Source organism: Sycon ciliatum, chromosome 2 (genome assembly GCF_964019385.1).
Source record: "Sycon ciliatum chromosome 2, ocSycCili1.1, whole genome shotgun sequence".
NCBI lineage: Eukaryota > Metazoa > Porifera > Calcarea > Leucosolenida > Sycettidae > Sycon > Sycon ciliatum.
Window position 1 is genome coordinate 34,792,613 of NC_088644.1, and position 17,997 is coordinate 34,810,609.

The window sequence follows — 17,997 nt, forward strand, 5'->3', positions numbered from 1 at the left end:
CGCTTCCTTGTCATTGAGCACCTCTGCACGGTTTGGTCACTGTGAATTAAAATAAAATCAACAACAACAACAATCCACCCGAGTCCGGCTAACAACAGTATTTTGTTTTACTTAAAATTTGTTGCCAGAGAACTTTGCCGAGGACTGGTACATGGTGTGTTACGGGTTAGCTTGAAGTTCTCTGGCAACACATTTTTCCCACCTGATTATTCACCCATGCAGGAGGGCCGCACCGTCACGGCATCAGGTTTACGTATAACTGTTAGTAGGGAGGTTCTGCTCTACGTTTTGGGAACGCGACGCAAAGAATCACGCGAACTTTCTTCGCGTTCCCGTAACGTGAAGAAATGCTGTTCTGCTCTACGTTTCACCTAGAGAAGTCACGTGGAATGTGCACTGGGAATTTCCCCTTCCATATTTGGCAGTTTTCTGCATGCAGTTGATCGATACCCAGCAAATCCGTACGCATTTTCTCTGCGTGTGCCACAACGTAGAGAACCCCATCTCCGCGTAGAAATCTGGAGCCAAAACACGCGAAGCCGTAGACTCTAACCCAGACACCTGCTCTCTACGTGATTTCTCTACGTTTCACGTATAGCAGAACCTCCCTACTGTTGGACAAACTACGCATAATATGTCCCCGTATGTCACGTGATTGTCGCCTTGGATTCGACCAATGACAGATCAAATTTAATTGCACGGGCTGGAAAGCACAGCCCCGCGGCCTGCAAAAGTCTTGAAACTGGATCCACTGCCCGTCGTCAACTGACGACGGGCAGGAAAGGATCCATTGGCTCACGAACTTGGCTTGGGTGCACACGGGAAACACTTTCCACGGCCACTCACACTCGGCCAGTACCGCTGTTCATCCAGCCCTTGCGGCTATGGCGGCGCGGGCTGGATTCCGCGGCACTGCCCTCGTACTCGTGCAGGAACCTGTACTTAGCATTATTTTGATTCCGAAAATGCCTGTCACCATCAGGACTCAAACCAAGGACACTTGCTTATGGCCAGCGATGCTGAGGCTCTACCGCTAAGCTAGGGAGGTCAGGTATCATTATCATAGTATAATATATACTGCATTTTGAAATTGATAGAGATGCTTCATTGATAATACATGTGCATGATGTAGAATCGGAGATGTTCTTCACTGACGTACACCAGAACCAGCATGTCATGATAACAATGTTGGCATCGAGGTGAGGGTGACGGTCAAATGAATGCACAAATTGAACATTCATTAGTCTAAGTGCTGCAAATGGGAAACGTCTGAAGAGAAAGTTGATTGTCACCACCAGGACTCAAGCCAGGGACTCGCTTATCGCCAAAAAATTAATATTGTTTTTGAAAAATTGATAATAGTGGAGCATTGCAGCAGTTTCTTGTACACATGTTATCATCAGGACTCAGGTCTGCAGATGCTATTGTAGCATGGGTACTTACTCACACATAATGGATCATGTGACACAAAATGGATCATGTGACACATATTGATAGTACACCGTAGGCATTCATGGTAACCGGTGCCGGTCTACTTCTCCTCCTTGTGAGTGACTGATGAACACTGACTAACTTACAATCCGTAGTAACCATGTGCCTTGAGCTGTATGTATGTGTGTTACACGTTAGTGCACCGTAATTCCTGAACTGTGAGTAGTGCTACCGTGATAGAGTGCCATGGGTGGAAGATTTTGTGCTGTGGCTGATTGGCGGCCAGTGAAGTAGAGCTTAGAGACTTTCCAGGTAGCTTGGTGCATGCCTCATCGGGCAATGTAAATCACAAGAACCCGGCATATCATCATCGGTTACTTCCGACTTGCTCCGTTTGGAGATTGCCGAGTCCCGTCACATCCGTCTGCCGTGTCATCAAATTCTTCTTCAGCAGATGCTGGGACTGGTTGGCCATTGTCCTGTGTGGATCCTTGAACTTCTACACGCGTCTGCCCCGGACAATCAGTCCCAGGGATATTATGGGCGAGGCGTTTTTGCTCCTGATCCGGCCCGCACTCTTGTCTATTGACGGGTGGCGTCAGCTTTCCATTGACCAGCACCATGTTTGCCATGGGAACGTACTCATTGTCACCATCAGATCGCGACACATCCAGTTTGTCCATCCGTGATGGCGCTGTAGATTGCACGGGCACACGTACACTAACTTCATTTGCTATGTTGATCGAGAAACAGTCAATCGACTCGTAGAAGCAATTTGAATCATTCGGTGCATTTGCCTTCGCCGAGCAGAATACGTCTCGACGGGCAGAACCTCTTGGTACAGGGCTAGTTGTGCTGGGGATTGGTCGTGATGCTGCTGTTTTGGTAGGTTGTTGGTTGCGAGGTGGTGTGCATCCTGATAATGTGTTGACTGTAATACTGGCCATGTCCATGTAAACATTACCGGACTGTTTGCCGTGATCTCCACGGCAGGCACACGTGTCAGGTTTGTTGCCGACGTGTACACACATGCATGCGTCTCGGCCAGTGACAGAATTTCTCTTACTGCACTCGACGGTGGGAGATTTTCCAGGCAGAGCCACTGTATGATTCCACTCAGAGCCACATCCTTGGGGGACTTTGCTGCACTCCAGCCCAACATCAGCAGCGTCAACACCAGCACCACCACCACCGCCACCGCCACCAGCATCACGGTCGTGACTTTCACCCACACAGTGGACCGCCACCGGTGCAGACACTCCGGGCGTTGACACATAGAAATTCTCCGTACTGAACGTTGTGTTCGTCACCGAGGTTACGCTGCAGCGACGCAGCGACGCCGAGGTGCTCACAGAGAGGAAACTGGGCGCGTGCTGTTGGCCATGATCGGTGAGTGGGAGCGACGAACTGGTCGACTCCGAGCTGGAGACTTGCCGTCGACGCACAGTGTTGCCTGCAGTCAATGACGGGACAAAAGAATATCTCATTGACACACAGTAGGATTCAGTGTAGTGTTTGAATCTATCTATATATAGTAGAAGATGTTACCGAGTCAAAACCAATAAGAGCAAAAAGCAGTGTTCCATGAATGTTCTGTCTAAAAAACATTCAGCTGGCACTTCCTCTCAAGCTTAAGTTGCATTATTTTGTGAATCGTAGTAGATGGCCGAACCTCACAACCGTAGCAAGATTTGATACTGAAAATAGTTCGACCATTATATGCATGTACAGTCAAACCTCTTTAGGACGAACACCAAGGGACCGACGAGATTTGTTCCCAATAACGGGAGTTCTTCTTATCCATATCGTATACCCAGTGAATACACCATGATTTATCCAATAGAGTTACAAATACTAGTTGTTCCTAAGCTAAAGTTTGTTTTATCAGTGTTCTTCTCAACGAGGTTTCACTGTATATGCAGGCCTTCTTCAGAATGATGGTGAAATTGGGTGTGTGTGTGGGGGGGGGGGGGGGAAGAGAACACGTGAACCGTGAGAGTAACATTTTCTTTTTTCTAAATGCTGAACCATGTCAAATTTTCGGAACCCTCGCACTATCTTGAAACACATTATATTTGCGGAAGTGATAGTTCCACAACACAATTTAGAAGCTTTGAAGTTACTATTCCATGTTATAACCCTTCCTCTTCTCAATCTATATGTTTATAATTTTGCAGATATATTCCCAGTAAGCCATGAACGGAGACCCCCTCGACTCAGGCCTCGGCCTTTGGGGAATCCATAAATAAAAAAATGAAAAAATAAAAAATGACTCCCTTGCTTCAAATAGTTGTCTCTACACCGTTGGGAGTAGAGAGCCTACCTTCTGATGCTGAGGCTCTTCTCCTTGCACCCAGACAACACCAGTAGCTGCAGCAATGCTTGTGTCGCTTACAATAGCACATGGCACATACACACACAGCAAGCAGTAGCAGTAGTATAGCAGAGCCGACTGCAATCAACAGGCCGTACCAGCGAGCCAGAAACGATGCAGGAGTGGTGGACGGTAGGGTGGTGCAGTTGCATAGATCGCTGGCGTGCGGATAGAGCTCGAAGTCAGTCCTACCGTCACCTTCAGCTGTGCCACGGCGAGCCTGTACTTGTGTGCCAGAGATTGCAATGCCGCTGCTGCTGCTACTCAGACTTGTCTCATTACTAAAATAATGGCTCTTGCTGCTGTTCAAGTCGCTACTGTTGCTGGTTCGAACAGGTGTGGATGACCCAACTACAACAAACGCGGAGCTGTTTGTAACTTTAGCCGCTCGAGTTTGACTTGTGACTGCAGTTGATACCATAGATACTGTTGAAGAAGACGGTGATGTCTGCACTGGAGATCGGTGATCACGAGGTGAGGTTAGTGGCATGTGCGTAGTTGTTTGAATCATGGCACCTGTAAAGCAATCGCAAAACAATGGTAAACAGTTGGTTCAGTTAAAATAGCACGTGGCAACTTTCCAGCAAGGAGTAACCGCTTCATAACAGCTAAAACAATTGCCAGATGAAAACACTGACTCTGATGTTGGCACGAACCCCTGCAGAAATACATATAGTTATTGCCATAATATTCAGTCTCAAGCTGTGTCGACTTTGTTAGGTCTCATCAGCGGAGCTCAGAGCAACTGCATGGTCAGAGCATAATACAATGACATTGTTGATCACTAGGCTTCATAACAGTCGGTTCGGCCGGTCACTCTGAGCTCCTAAATTCGTCGATGCCTTCTTCATTTGGTCCGCCAATTCATAGCAGTAGCAGGTTCCTTTTTCGAGCAGACGAGACCAGACGACCACACGTTGACGAGACCAGACGACCACACTTTCGCGCTGATGTTGCAAGTGTCACGTGGTCCTATCTGGTCGAAAACTGAACATACTACATGTACTCAAAGCTCCGCTGATGAAAGCTAACAAGGTCACGGCGGACTGTTGTTCAGAGTAATGCAACTACACTGTACATTTCCTCTCCAATTATAGCAGAGGACACACAAAACTCAAATTCACGTGATTGCTGAAAGGTGATTTAGGTGCCTTTCAAACTTGTGACATTGCAAACATTTCTCATCGTGAACCAATGTAATTCTTTTATGAGGCAAAAATTGCACGCAGTTAAAATTTCTTGGGCAAAGAACAGCAGAGCATACCAGGAAGAAATATGCACACATGCAAACGTCTACACACACAAATACACACACACACACACACACACACACACACACACATATATATACAAGCACTCACACACACACACACACACACACACACACACACACACACACACACACACACACACACACACACACACACACACACACACACACACACACACACACACACACACACACACACACACACACACACACACACACACACACACACACACACACACACACACAAGCACTCACACACACACACACGCGCGCGCGCGCACAAACACACACGCACGCATGCATGCACACAGAACAATGCATACATACGTGTGGTAGGTGGCCTCGTACGACTGGTAGTTGGTCTGGGTGAAACGTGGATGGAAAACTGGTGAACGACAGTCTGAGTGAAAACTCCCCGAACACTACAACCAGCTGGACACCTAGACCCTTGCCAGTACACCAGAATGGTATACAATCCCTGGTGCTCACTGCTCGATAGGGTAGCTGTACACAATGAGATTAGGAATATGTTCACACCAGTCGCAGCGGGTTGAACGAGCACTTTAAGGGCGCTTTTCTTGTCGCTGGGCAGGTAACGCCCATCTTTGAAGGTCGCTACATTGCTCGAACTGATGCTATGCTGTGCCCCATCCGTAGCCGCTTGCCCAGTGGCTATAGTGGTATTGAAGCAGACCGCCAGGCCCTCGACAGCAGCGTATCGTCGTCTTCCTGTGACACGGATGGTCGACATGTTAAGTGCGGCTTTCAAAGTACCCAGGGGTATATCTGCACATACAAGTAGGTTGTGCAAATACAGTAGTTAAAAAGGCAGCAAAGTGACAAAAGTTTAAGGATGGCAATAAACAGAATCAGCTGAAGTTCCATTTCACGAAACTCGTGAAATGACGCTTCACCTAATTCTGTTTATTCCCGTAGCTATGCAGAAGACGTTACTTCAGTAACGTCTGGCGCTAGCCAGGGTCTACACAGCTTTAATTTGGTGTTTGTTTGTTTGTTTGTGCGTTTGTGTGTTTGTGTCACGCCTGGCGCTATCCCGTATCTGTCCCGTACCGTACCGTACCATCAAACACAGCTGACCACATACAGCTGGCCGCAATATTCAAATAGGGCTTTCAAACGCAAGATCACAACGTGAAGCAACTTGGAAGAATGAGTATGAATGCGAAGTGTATGGGGTAATGCATGTGGGGCGATAGTGCGGGTTCTAATCCCAGGTAATGCCTTAAAAAATAGGAGAATTGAAAAATTTATAACATCCCTTTTCTTTTTTTGCCGTCATCAAGGCGGTAGACGGTGTCGTATTACCCTCGACCGTACCTATCCCGTACCTGTCCCGTACCTACCCCGTACCGTACCGTACATTCAAAGACGGCTGGCCAAAATGCAAATTCAAATAGCGCATTCAAATACAAGATCATAACGTGAAGCAACTTGGAAGAATTAGTATGTATGCGAAGTGTATCGGGGGATGCATGCAGGGCGATAGTGCGGGTTCGAATCCCAGGTTATGTCTCAAACAAAAAGTAGAAACTTATAAGAATTTTTAACATCCGTATGCTTTTTTTGTCTAGGTCATCAAGGCAAAAAAGCATAGCGTAGGGCCCTGAGCTTCCAAGCTCTCTCGTTATTATTATTTATTATTATTATTACGTGCTTGTTCGTGTAGACATCAGCATGGCCTGCAACTGTTTGTTCTGTTTATTGCCATCCCTAAATACAGTAGTCATGATCATGTGCAGCATTACACTATTGTAACCTTGTCATACTAGAAAATTACAGGGCACAAACTCACACTCCGTTCTTGACTACGCGCAGCACTCCAAATGTGTTCCCATTAGGACGTCATCAGGACAGAACAATCATAATTATAATGGTTTTTAATGCCACTTGAAGCACATGAATAGGCTACCATCAGCTCCTTTTCATAATGCTTTTAGCTTGAAATGCTTTGCATGGGAAATAACTGGCTCAATAAAATTGAAACTTCAGGGCAGGGGAAACTCCAGGGCAGTGTGCCGGTTATCAGCTATACATAATATAATGCTTGTCTGATGCCTGATCCATCGGGTATGCACACAGTTTATAAGGTTCTTTTGCACAAAGGTTCTCTGTGTTTGACAAAGAAAGCGACCAAATACTACTGGCCGAAACTAAGCTCATGACTCGGTCATCTTCATATGTAAATCCACTTTTGTTGCCCTCGCACTTGAAACACAGTGGTTCTGAGTACACACCCACAAGTCCAGATAGGCACACACAATGACACATGCACCCACATGCATACTTCAACGAAGTACACACACTGTGACACACACACACACACACACACACACACACACACACACACACACACACACACACACACAGGCACGCACACAATGCATCGTCACAGTACATGGAGCGGACCGTGTTGAGCTCACCTACACGCCGAAAATACGCCATGGACACCGGAACGACGTAGGTCAGATTGACAAGCCCGGTTAGCATAGAGTCATACACCGGAGAGTATAAAGTGCTAGACACTGCGGGTTGCTGAACAGCAAGGCTATTCACGTGTGGCCTCCAGAACCTGGCTTTGATGAATGCTGACACATGATACTGAGGTTTTTGGCAGGACTTCATTTGAAATTTCAGGCATGGATACTTCCACCAACGAACCGGCGTAGTGAAGTTCAGACCCCAGGATATTTGTGAGTGTGCGACTTGGCTGAGACTGAGTGTGTGCATCTGCTTAGGATGCGTGGCGTGCCTTGCCGAATTGGTCGTGGCGTAAACGGCAAAGCATTTGTAGTCGTACGCAAAGCTCTGAACACGGCCATCCTCTTTCCCTGAGCACGACAGATGTGCAGAGGTGGTCTAGGTTTAGACACGGGTACATACATCATAGGTAGCATGTTGTCACTTTATGCTTCAAGGAAAACACTGAGACTGGGTTTCAGAAACTACTGGCTGTGTGTACATCGGCATGCCGACTTCCCTTGTGTCTTGCTCAAAATGTAGGCCCGGCACTCAATGACTCCAGCACACACATAATCACGAAAATTGTGTATTGTTGAACGGTCTTACAGGCGCATAACCCGCATGGGGTACGTGCTACCCCCCCCCCCCCCCACACACACCCCTAAAAAGTACGACCTAGACCGCTAGCACGCAGATAATGACCATGATGATAAGCACCAGTCATCCTACACTTATGAAGTAACTTTGGAGTTTGATGGAAATGTAATGTGAAGAACAATAATAGGAACAGCGCTGATCCTGCGGCAAAACTACTAGTACTAGTGTCAAGCTTCATGATCGTGAACTGTTACTTCAGAAGGGCTACAACATCACGTACTACTAATGTGTTGAGCTAGTTATTAGAAAGTTGCTTACCGTCATTTTCAAGCATTTTTCTCTGGAAATAGTACAGGCTGGTGGACGTTATTCCAGCCTCTCTTTAGATCTGTGTCCGATTTTTATCACTGCAGGACCTTCGAACGTGGCATGGCCTCCTATTTTCAGGTCCGTTTTACAAATGTCCTGCAATTGTAGTCAAGCGCAAGTTTTGCCGCAGGATCAGCGCTGCGCGTGCTCAAAATTATAGCGCCGGAGCATCCGGTGAACATATTCGTCCGGTGGTCTTCATTGTCATCGGTGTGCTGAAGTATCGCTGCAGCTGCTGCAGACCCGAGATGCGACAACGGTAACGCCGTTTCAACTCGTCGACGCCGACGGTCGAGGACCACTATCCAAGTTTCTTGAGAGTCGAATGTGCGTCCTTACCCGCATTCGTTCGCTATTTTCATGATCGTCATCCGGTATCCTTCGCGCATCTGTGCAGTGCAGCTCAGAATTATATTTTGGCTCGACAAACTCAGCCAAAAAGGCACAGGATTCTGGAGAGCCGTTCCGTACTCATAAAACAACGGAGACGTCGACGACTGGACCTGTTCCCATGATTATTATTTTTTTTGTTTTTGGTAGACGTTTGCACGTCGTGTGAACTTATCTTTGTTGAGGGAACCCCTGGCCTTGCACGGCGGCTAGGTCGATTTCTCACTGCAGCGGCAGACCATGGGCCTGGCATTGCAGCGGTTGGCATTGTATTCACTATTCAGGACCGGTAGTAGGTCTACAATAATAATAATTATTTGCATAGTATACAACATAGTCATTACTCCGCCATCCACAACACTATGGCTTGAAAGTGATGACGTCAAAAACGGCCAGGGAGTAGTAAGTTTACATCAGATTTGTATTTTGGATCCACTAAGGTGTGACTTTGCTATTGCCTCAGTATGTGGATGCATAGCAACCTACTCATGTCGCATGCAGGTGTGACTTTTACTTCGCCACCAGTTTGATGTGTATCTATATTCATTACGTCATAGTTGTACTGCATGCACGCACACACACAGATTAGTTGAGTGTGCTTCTTTTTCCTGTTGTTCTTTCTCATGACATGTTTTGTTTCTGTTCCCAAGTCTTCACGAATAAATAGTAACGTATCATGGCGCAGTGAACTTGTTCTTTCCTGTGTCCGTGCCTTGTGTCCGCACCTTGTAGTGTTTGCACGGGCCCAGTTGTTTTTTCCGTATGAAGTAGTAGTTTCCGCGATCGAAACTCTGTCTCAGTTGAATTATTTTAGTAGTGTATTTGTTCGTACTCGTGGACGAGTGACTAATCGTAATGGAACAATCACAGGACGATACCGGATTTGACCTGTCCTCCGCGACCGAGCGACAGCAGGAATCTCAAATGGGTGTCCTGATGAAATTTATGGAGCAGCAGATGCGTGCAGCTGAGGCTCGTGATAAGGCGATGCAAGATCTGTTCAAGAATGTTCAGAGCAGGTCGCTATCACCATCGCAGCCTCAGTTCACTCCGCAGCCCTCAGCACCAGCTCTGTCCACCTCGCAGACCTCAGCACCACGGCCAGTGAACAGTGTGTCCTGCCCACACTTATTGTCGTCTGCGACGCTGGCTGATTTTCACTCCTTCGTTGAAAGCTGGAGAGATTTTAGTGTTTGCCAGCATTTGGCCAGCCAGGCTCGTGAGGCCAGAGTGGCAACACTCCGTCAGTGTTTCGATGAGGAGCTGCGACGTTTTATCCGAGAGGATATTATTTGCATACCAGCTTCAGCTGACGTTGACCTGATGCTGGAGCGCATTCAGGCGTATATCAGACGGCAACGTAACCCACTGTTGGACCGCATAGAGTTTTACCAGCGTGTCCAGCAAGCTGGAGAATCATTTGATGCGTTTTACACAGCCCTGTGTGAACTACAAAGTGCATGCGACTTCTTGTCACACAGCCTATGTGGAACGTGTGATGCTCGCTGCTGTGCGCAGTGCAAAGGCCTCGGCCGTACCCTCAAGGAGGAATCTCTGCGCGACCGCGTCGTAATTGGTGTGCGGAACGATGAGACGCGACACAAGTTGCTCGCAACTCATGGTCTCACGCTCGACCAGGCTGTCACCCTCTGTCGGACGGAGGAAGCAGCATACCACACCAAGGCGCACATGCCCAGTCCTGGCCTCCAGGCAAGTGCTGCCAAGCAGTCGGCGTACAAGCAGCAGAAACGTCACAAGCCAGCTGACTCTAAGTCAAGTGCGACCAAGTCCACTTGTCCAAATTGTGGTCGTTCTGACCACACGAAATCTGTATGTCCTGCCAAGGGCAAGAAGTGCAACTCCTGTCATGGCATTGGGCATTTTCAGCGAATGTGCAAGAGCCAGAAACAGCCGAAGACTAGCTCTGCTGCCAAGCTTGGACAGCTGAAGCTACAGCGTGCGTCTCGCGTGGACCGTCGCACAGTACCTGTTTCGACCATGCTGCAAACAGAGGATCAGCCATCCCAACTGTCCTGGACACCAGACACAGGCAGCGACGTTGATGCCATTGGTGAGGAGCACCTCACGCAGATCGGTGGGTTCGTCGAGAACTTAGATGACGACCACGACTGTGTGCAGGCTGTGACCGGTGAGCCGCTACGCAACCTGGGCAAGATACGTGCGACTCTACGAGTCGGTGAGACGCAGCATGAAACCGTCATCCATGTGTACAAGGGTCTACACGATGCCCTGCTCTCTCATACCTCATTGCGTGCGCTGAAGTTTCTCCCACCTGATTGGCCAGTCCAATTCACCGCTGAACACGAGGGTGCATCTTCACCCAAGATCTGTGCAGCTGTTTCGTCATGCGCTCATCCTAGTGATGCTGAGTTAGCGCGGACACGTGAGCAGCTCCTGCAAGAGTTCGCTGACGTTTTCTCGGATTCTGGTCTGAAGCCAATGGAAGGTCCGCCAATGGAAATTGAGCTACAGCATGATTCTAAGCCTTCCTGTGTGTACACTGCTCGACCAATACCGTATGCATTCCGTGACCAGATCAAGACTCAGCTCGACGGCATGGTCAGCGACGGGATTATTGAACCAGTGACGGAGCCCAGTGAATGGTGCCATCCGATTGTCATAGTAGACAAGAAGGGCAGCACTGAGAAGCGCCTCACAGTTGACTTCAAGCGGCTGAACGACCAAGTCCGTCGTCCCGCGCATCCCGTACATACGGCACGTGACGTTGTCTCTGGAGTTGGCTCTGCTAAGTTCTTTACGAAGCTCGATGCAAGGCACGGCTACTGGCAGATTCCTCTCAGTGACACTGCTCAGGAATTCACCACGTTTATCACCCCGTACGGCAGATATCGTTATCTACGGAACCCGCAGGGTCTAATATCTGCTGGGGATGAGTTCAACCGGCGCACTGATGCTGCGTTCTCTGCCATCCCGCGTCTCGGCAAGGTAGTCGATGATTGCCTAGCGTACGACGACGACTTTCTGTCGCATGTCAGCCACGTGCGCGAGATTCTGCTCTGCGCCAGGGAGCATGGTATCACGTTCAGCCCCGCCAAGTTTGTGTTCGGTACGCAACGTATCCATTTCTGCGGCTACAACGTCACGCCTGATGGCTGGGTCGTCGACGATGATAAGACGTCCGGTATTCGCCAGTTTCCAGTACCCGCCAACAGAACCGATCTCCGTTCGTTCCTCGGTCTAGTGAACCAATGTGGCGAGTTCACTCCACATCTAGCCGAGTTGACCAATCCTCTGCGTGGCCTGCTCAAGACCTCCCGTGAGTTCATGTGGGACGCTAGCCACACTGCAGCGTTTGAACGGACGCAGGAAGCTCTCTTGTCCCCTCCGGTTCTCGCTTTCTATCAAGTTGGTCAAGACCTCCGGCTTGAAACCGATGCATCCGCTCTAAGAGGTCTCGGATTCGTGCTTTGGCAAAAGCAGAATGATCAGTGGCGTATTATTCAGTGTGGATCCCGCTACCTGTCTGATGCTGAAACACGTTATGCTGTCATCGAGTTGGAAATGCTCGCTGTAGTATGGGCCGTGCGCAAATGCCGCATCTACCTGTCTGGTGCGCCATTTGAAGTAGTCACCGACCACAAGCCCCTGATTCCGATCATCAACTCATATTCGTTGGATCAGATCGAGAACCCGCGTCTTCTACGATTACGCCTCAAGCTCCAAGCCTATCAGCTGCAGGCATCTTGGCGAAAAGGTTCTGAAAATGCCTTCGCCGATGCGCTGTCCCGGAATCCTGTTGGCATTCCTTCCACCACTGATGAGCTTGGTGAAGCCCCGTCGCTTCATTGCCGCAGCATTCAGATCTGCATGGTGCACTCGGACACTGAGCCGAATGCGAATCTCAAGGTTGCAGAGCTGCGGGAAGCTGCAGCTGCAGATGCCACGTACCAGTCATTGATTGAGTGTATCTTGACTGGATTCCCTGATCGCCAGCAGAAGTTGCCTGCTCCGTTACGTGCGTACTGGAATGGACGTGAGCATCTCTCCGTCGACCATGGCATTGTGTTGAAGGGCAACCGCATTGTTGTTCCTGAATCATTGCGTGCTCAGGTATTGCACAACCTCCACGCTTCACACCAAGGCCTAGTGCGTACTAAGTCTCGTGCGCGTCAGCTTGTATACTGGTCCGGTATCACCAAGGACATTGATACACTCGTTCGTTCTTGTCCTGCTTGCCGCGAACACCAGTCGTCCCAGCCAGCTGAGCCCCTGCTGAACGACCGAACCCCAACACTCCCGTTTGAATGTGCATCTGCCGATTTGTTCACTTGTCAAGGTCACGACTTTCTTGTGTATGCAGATCGTTTGACCGGTTGGCCCTGTGTCGCGCGTACTGGCCGCACCACCTCATCGCATGACGTGATACTCGCATTCCGTCGCTGGTTCTCTGATGTTGGTGTTCCTGCTGTGCTGTGTACAGATGGTGGTCCCCAGTTCTCCTCGCATAAGTTTGCTGAGTTTTGTAAGCGCTGGCAGGTAAACCATGTCATGTCCTCTCCCCACTACCCGCAGAGTAATGGGCACGCCGAAGCTGCTGTCAAAGCCATGAAGCGTCTTATCACCAAGACAACCGTGAATGGCAATCTTGACACAGATGACTTCCGCCGAGGGCTACTGGAATGGCGAAACACACCTGGCTCCTCTGGTCAGAGCCCCGCTGAGCTCCTATATGGCCGCTCTCTCCAGTCATTCGTCATTGCACATTGGAAGGAGTTTGATTCATCCTGGCTCTCCAAAGCGACGACACGTGATGAGACTGCCATGCCATCCGACGATGCCGTCACAGACAAGTCGTCAACTCGTCGCTCGTTGCCGCAGCTCCGCCTCGGCACCCACGTGGATGTTCAGCATCCGCGCACCAAGCAGTGGTCTATTCGTGGGGTCATTGTTGCTGTCGGTAATCATCGGGACTACCTAGTGAAGTTGCCGAGTGGTCGCATTTATTGGCGGAACCGCAGATTCCTGCGTCCGTATCGCCCACTTGTGCCTGCACCGCTTGTTGTCCAACCGGCTGCTGCTGACGCCTCTTCCCCGCCGCCGCCGTCCCGCCGCAGCGCACGTCAGCGCAAGCCACCCCAGCGTTTAAACATTGGTTCGCATCATGGACAGTCCTATGATTGACACTCTTGATCACTAATGTCAATTTCTGCTGTCTCTGCTTTGTTGTTTTCATTCTTCATTTTGTTTTATTTATGATAGATGTTGCTGTCACAGGTTTCGCAACATCTCGAAGGGGCGTGATGTGTATCTATATTCATTACGTCATAGTTGTACTGCATGCACGCACACACACAGATTAGTTGAGTGTGCTTCTTTTTCCTGTTGTTCTTTCTCATGACATGTTTTGTTTCTGTTCCCAAGTCTTCACGAATAAATAGTAACGTATCACAGTTGTCACCCCGCCCCCAGTACTAGCCAAATCAGTCAGTTTCATTGGCTACATCACCTTGCTGTGAGTAAGACCGCTTGAAATGTATTTGGATCCATACAAAAACTGGATCCAAGTGGATCCAGTTTTTGAATTTTTGAAATTGTTGCTAAGCTGTGACGTAGCACTTTCAAGCCCTAATCACTTCACACATCTGTGGAGATCCGGGATGCGACTTGAAAGCTCCAAAAGTTAGTGCTATAATTATCATGGATAGATCTTTGTTGCTCACTGACACCATGGTCACCATGGTCACAGATGACCTTGCTGTGAAAGACGACACGTACATTGATTGATTGATTGATTTTTATTTCACGGATCCTCCAGAGGCAAATAGATGCCTATCGAAGGGAGTCTCCTATATGTAGAGCGGTCTATTGGTTTGCGCTGCCCTGGCAACATGACGATTGTGTCACACAATAATTATGTGTTTCATCCCTCAAACCAATGCATACATGTATCTTACACAAAAGTTAGAGAGCTGATCGTAATAATTATTATCATTGTACTGCACCCGCTCATGTCTCAGCAGACAACGGCTTGTACCTAAGCCTGAGGTTTAAAAATGATACATAGAAAAAAGGACCGTTTTGAAAGTGAAGCTGTACCTACTACTACTTGGTACTAGTAACCCCAGTATGATAATAATAATAATAATAATAATTATACTCGTACATCTACATGTACATGTACATGTACATGTACATTCACAATACACAATGATGTACATTGCATATCACAATCCCCAGAAATTGTGAGCAATCGTCAGGCGACTTATGATATGTCCAGTGGGACTTGGTCCAATAAGGAAATATAAAGCATAATTTGGTGATGGTTGGTGGATATGATTTATATTGACCAAGCCCCGCTAGGGTCCAGCGGATTCTGCCGGAAGAAAAATTGGCAGAATTCGGTACATGAACGTTTGGTATGTGGATAAAGAAATGGAGCAGAATTCGAGGAATTGCCCGCCATTAGGTTTGTATGGTTCTGCCAATTTTACTGCTTTTCGAGCAGAATCTGCCACCTTTTCGAGCAGAATCCGCCGGTCCCTAAGCCCCACTGAACATGTACAGTATGTCACAAAATGGAGCAATACATGTACTAATGTCTTGTACGTACCGGTAATTAATGGCAATGCTGTTACTAGTGTTAGTGCGACGGTCAGACTCACTGTGTACTGTAGGTCTACGTACCGACAATATGGATGTGCTGGATCATCTTGGCTGCATCTCTCGCGTTCAGCGCCAAGCATGGTGCGCCACAGCTGCTTGCTTTGCTGCAGTCCTCCTTGCTTATATCGCATGTGCAACAGGAGCCCAGAATGCACTGCAACGATACGTGCAGCAACATAACCAAGCCTACTTGTGCCGCAATCGCCCGATTTCCACCAACGGGCAGGAACGTCATGGCTTGTGGATCGTACAGACGTCGGTTGTCCGCCATTTCAAAGAGTTGTGAACGCATTCCCGCTAGACAAACAGACTGATCTGATCGTCATCTCTCCATGGCTGAAGTAAAAGGGCAGTGATCCTACATGAATAGACTACTTGCAGACACGGCTAGGCACGCAGACCTTCAGAGGAAGCCAGGAGAACGAGCGCCGCAAAGAGGTTAGCTCTTCGCGAGAGACACGGTCTTGTGAATTGTAGGAGGGAAGGTGTCGAACTCCGTCGCTTATAAAGACACGTCGACAGTAATCGTAGATACTGACAGTGGGACTATTCTGGAGGTTGCGAAGTGTTCGTGTTACTTAACGTTAGTCAGGAGCGTGCGTGTAACCGGCTTGAAATTTCATGCTGAGCGGAAGCCAATTGTCATGGTCTAGGCCAGAACAAGCTAAAAATGCACTGCACGAAATCTGCTTTGGAAACCCGATGCAGATCAATGGACAATATCACCAAAGACATGTGCACCGGGCATTCTAAGACTGTAACACGTTCCCGTGATTTGAGCTCAGCCTCATTGCCAAAGGTCCGGAAAGTACGACTGGTGCTTACTCATCTGCCAACTGAACCAAATTTAATTCGGTTCAAGTTTTTTTAAAGATCATTCAAAACGTAAAACGTAGTTGTTATGTTGCTCGTTCATGTCTGCAGCCTTTTAAACTCATCATTTCTCTGATAAAGCGAATAAATTACTAGTAAACAAAAAGCACAAAAATCTCAGATGATGGTGGTGGCGATGAAACCGGCTGCGACGATTACGACCACCATGATGACGACTAGGCCTAATGACGATGACGAGTCTATTGACGACAACGCCTACAGATCTACAACATCCTATCTGACACGGGATATTACACCCATGAACCCAAACCTCAGTGTAATCGGGCTAGTGATACATGTAATGACAGCGTTCCACATTTAACTACAACTTCCTTCCTAACCTAACAGCATTGAATTTGTTTGTATTTATGTCATTACTTCCCGATGGTGTTCCTTCCTCTCGAGCCTGCATGTCAACGTCAGACATTCAGCACGGTCTGTTTGTAAAATTGACGCTCGATCTTCTCCAGATCTTTCCCTTTTCAGCTCCCTCAGACGTTTCAGCTCCCTCAGACGTACACGAATATGTGTGTATTATTGTTCTAAGCGTGAACGCGATATTCGGACAGCCAGCTCTTTCGACATTCTCGAACCTCTTCAGCAGATGCTAGGGAGACTGGCCGAGGTGCTCAGCAACGGAGCATTAGTTACATGTACATGTACATGTATGTCATAGTTCGCGCTGGGAAATCAGCAAATACCGGCATTTTACGACTATTAGTACCTGGTTCACACTGTGTACATGTAAAGTATGTGATGAAGCAACGCCAGACAATGGCGCTGAAAACTTCAGCGACCGCGATGCAACATTGAGCCGTTCAGGTTACACATGTACATGGGCACGTGGCATTGTTATTATTATTACATGTAGAAAGGAAAAGGACATATGGATAAGAGTTAAGAGTAACTCTCCATCACTGTAACTGGATATTATACAGTCAGAAAGTGCAATAACTAGGCGAAAAACTGACAAGAGTACTGAGACATTCGGCGTCCTTTTCCTTTCTACATTGTTTATGGCTCAACATCCGAGTTTCAAATTATTACATGTATTATTATTATTGGACTCAGATGGAGAGCCAAAGTTTAATTTATACAAAGAGAAAGACCTAGGAACTACAAGTTACGCTATACAGTCCACTAACACCACCAGTTACTAAACAATCAGGTCATGCGATAACAATAGCTATGAAAAGTATGAATGCCGCAGACATCACCACGCAACATGACAATTTGTTCAAGCCTCCAAACCTTGAACAAATTGTCATGTTGCGTGGTGATGTCTGCGGCATTCATACCTTTCATAGCTATTATTAAAGGGGAAGTATACCCTAAAATCAAATTTTCACCAGTTGTAGTCTTCTGGGTGCTGAGTCGAATGGTCTTGGTCCGAGGAAGCTGCGACGCTCCCTTCCTACTTGAATCCCAATCGAACTCGCGCACTTCCACCGAAACTGGGTGACTGCGCCCTACTAGATGGGGATTTGTATGCAAAATGTCACTAAAAGTGCCATTTCGTTCTTATAAAAGCACGGATGACCGCGATTGGCCCATATGTTGTAGTCTT

The 17,997-nt window shown here is 48.0% G+C and overlaps 1 protein-coding gene across 4 annotated transcripts; it reads right to left on the reverse strand.

Moving 5' to 3' along the window:
• Positions 1–1,039: 1,039 nt before the first annotated feature.
• On the reverse strand, positions 1,040–16,013 carry LOC135809802 (uncharacterized). Of its 4 annotated transcripts, none has more exons than XM_065323230.1 (5): positions 15,579–16,013; positions 7,517–7,924; positions 5,403–5,579; positions 3,755–4,321; positions 1,040–2,884 (listed from the first exon to the last, which is right to left on the reverse strand). In XM_065323230.1, exons 1-5 carry the CDS (start codon positions 15,847–15,849, stop codon positions 1,806–1,808), a joined length of 2,502 nt encoding a protein of 833 aa, XP_065179302.1. In that variant the 5' UTR covers positions 15,850–16,013; the 3' UTR covers positions 1,040–1,805. The 4 variants fall into 4 exon arrangements, with proteins under 4 accessions (XP_065179302.1, XP_065179300.1, XP_065179301.1 ...); XM_065323228.1 differs by having other exon boundaries at positions 5,403–5,861; XM_065323229.1 differs by lacking the exon at positions 15,579–16,013 and adding an exon at positions 8,472–8,852 and having other exon boundaries at positions 5,403–5,861.
• Positions 16,014–17,997: the final 1,984 nt, after the last annotated feature.

What these genes read in the sequence shown, in the direction of transcription:
- LOC135809802 (XM_065323228.1), bottom strand. Translation starts at nt 15,849, where the DNA reads ATGCGTTCACAACTCTTTGAAATGGCGGACAACCGACGTCTGTACGAT. An exon ending in GGCGTATTTTCGGCGTGTAG is followed by an intron (nt 5,862 to 7,516) that starts GTGAGCTCAACA and finishes TTGTATGTGCAG; the next exon opens with ATATACCCCTGGGTACTTTG. An exon ending in AAGAGCCTCAGCATCAGAAG is followed by an intron (nt 2,885 to 3,754) that starts GTAGGCTCTCTA and finishes CATTGACTGCAG; the next exon opens with GCAACACTGTGCGTCGACGG.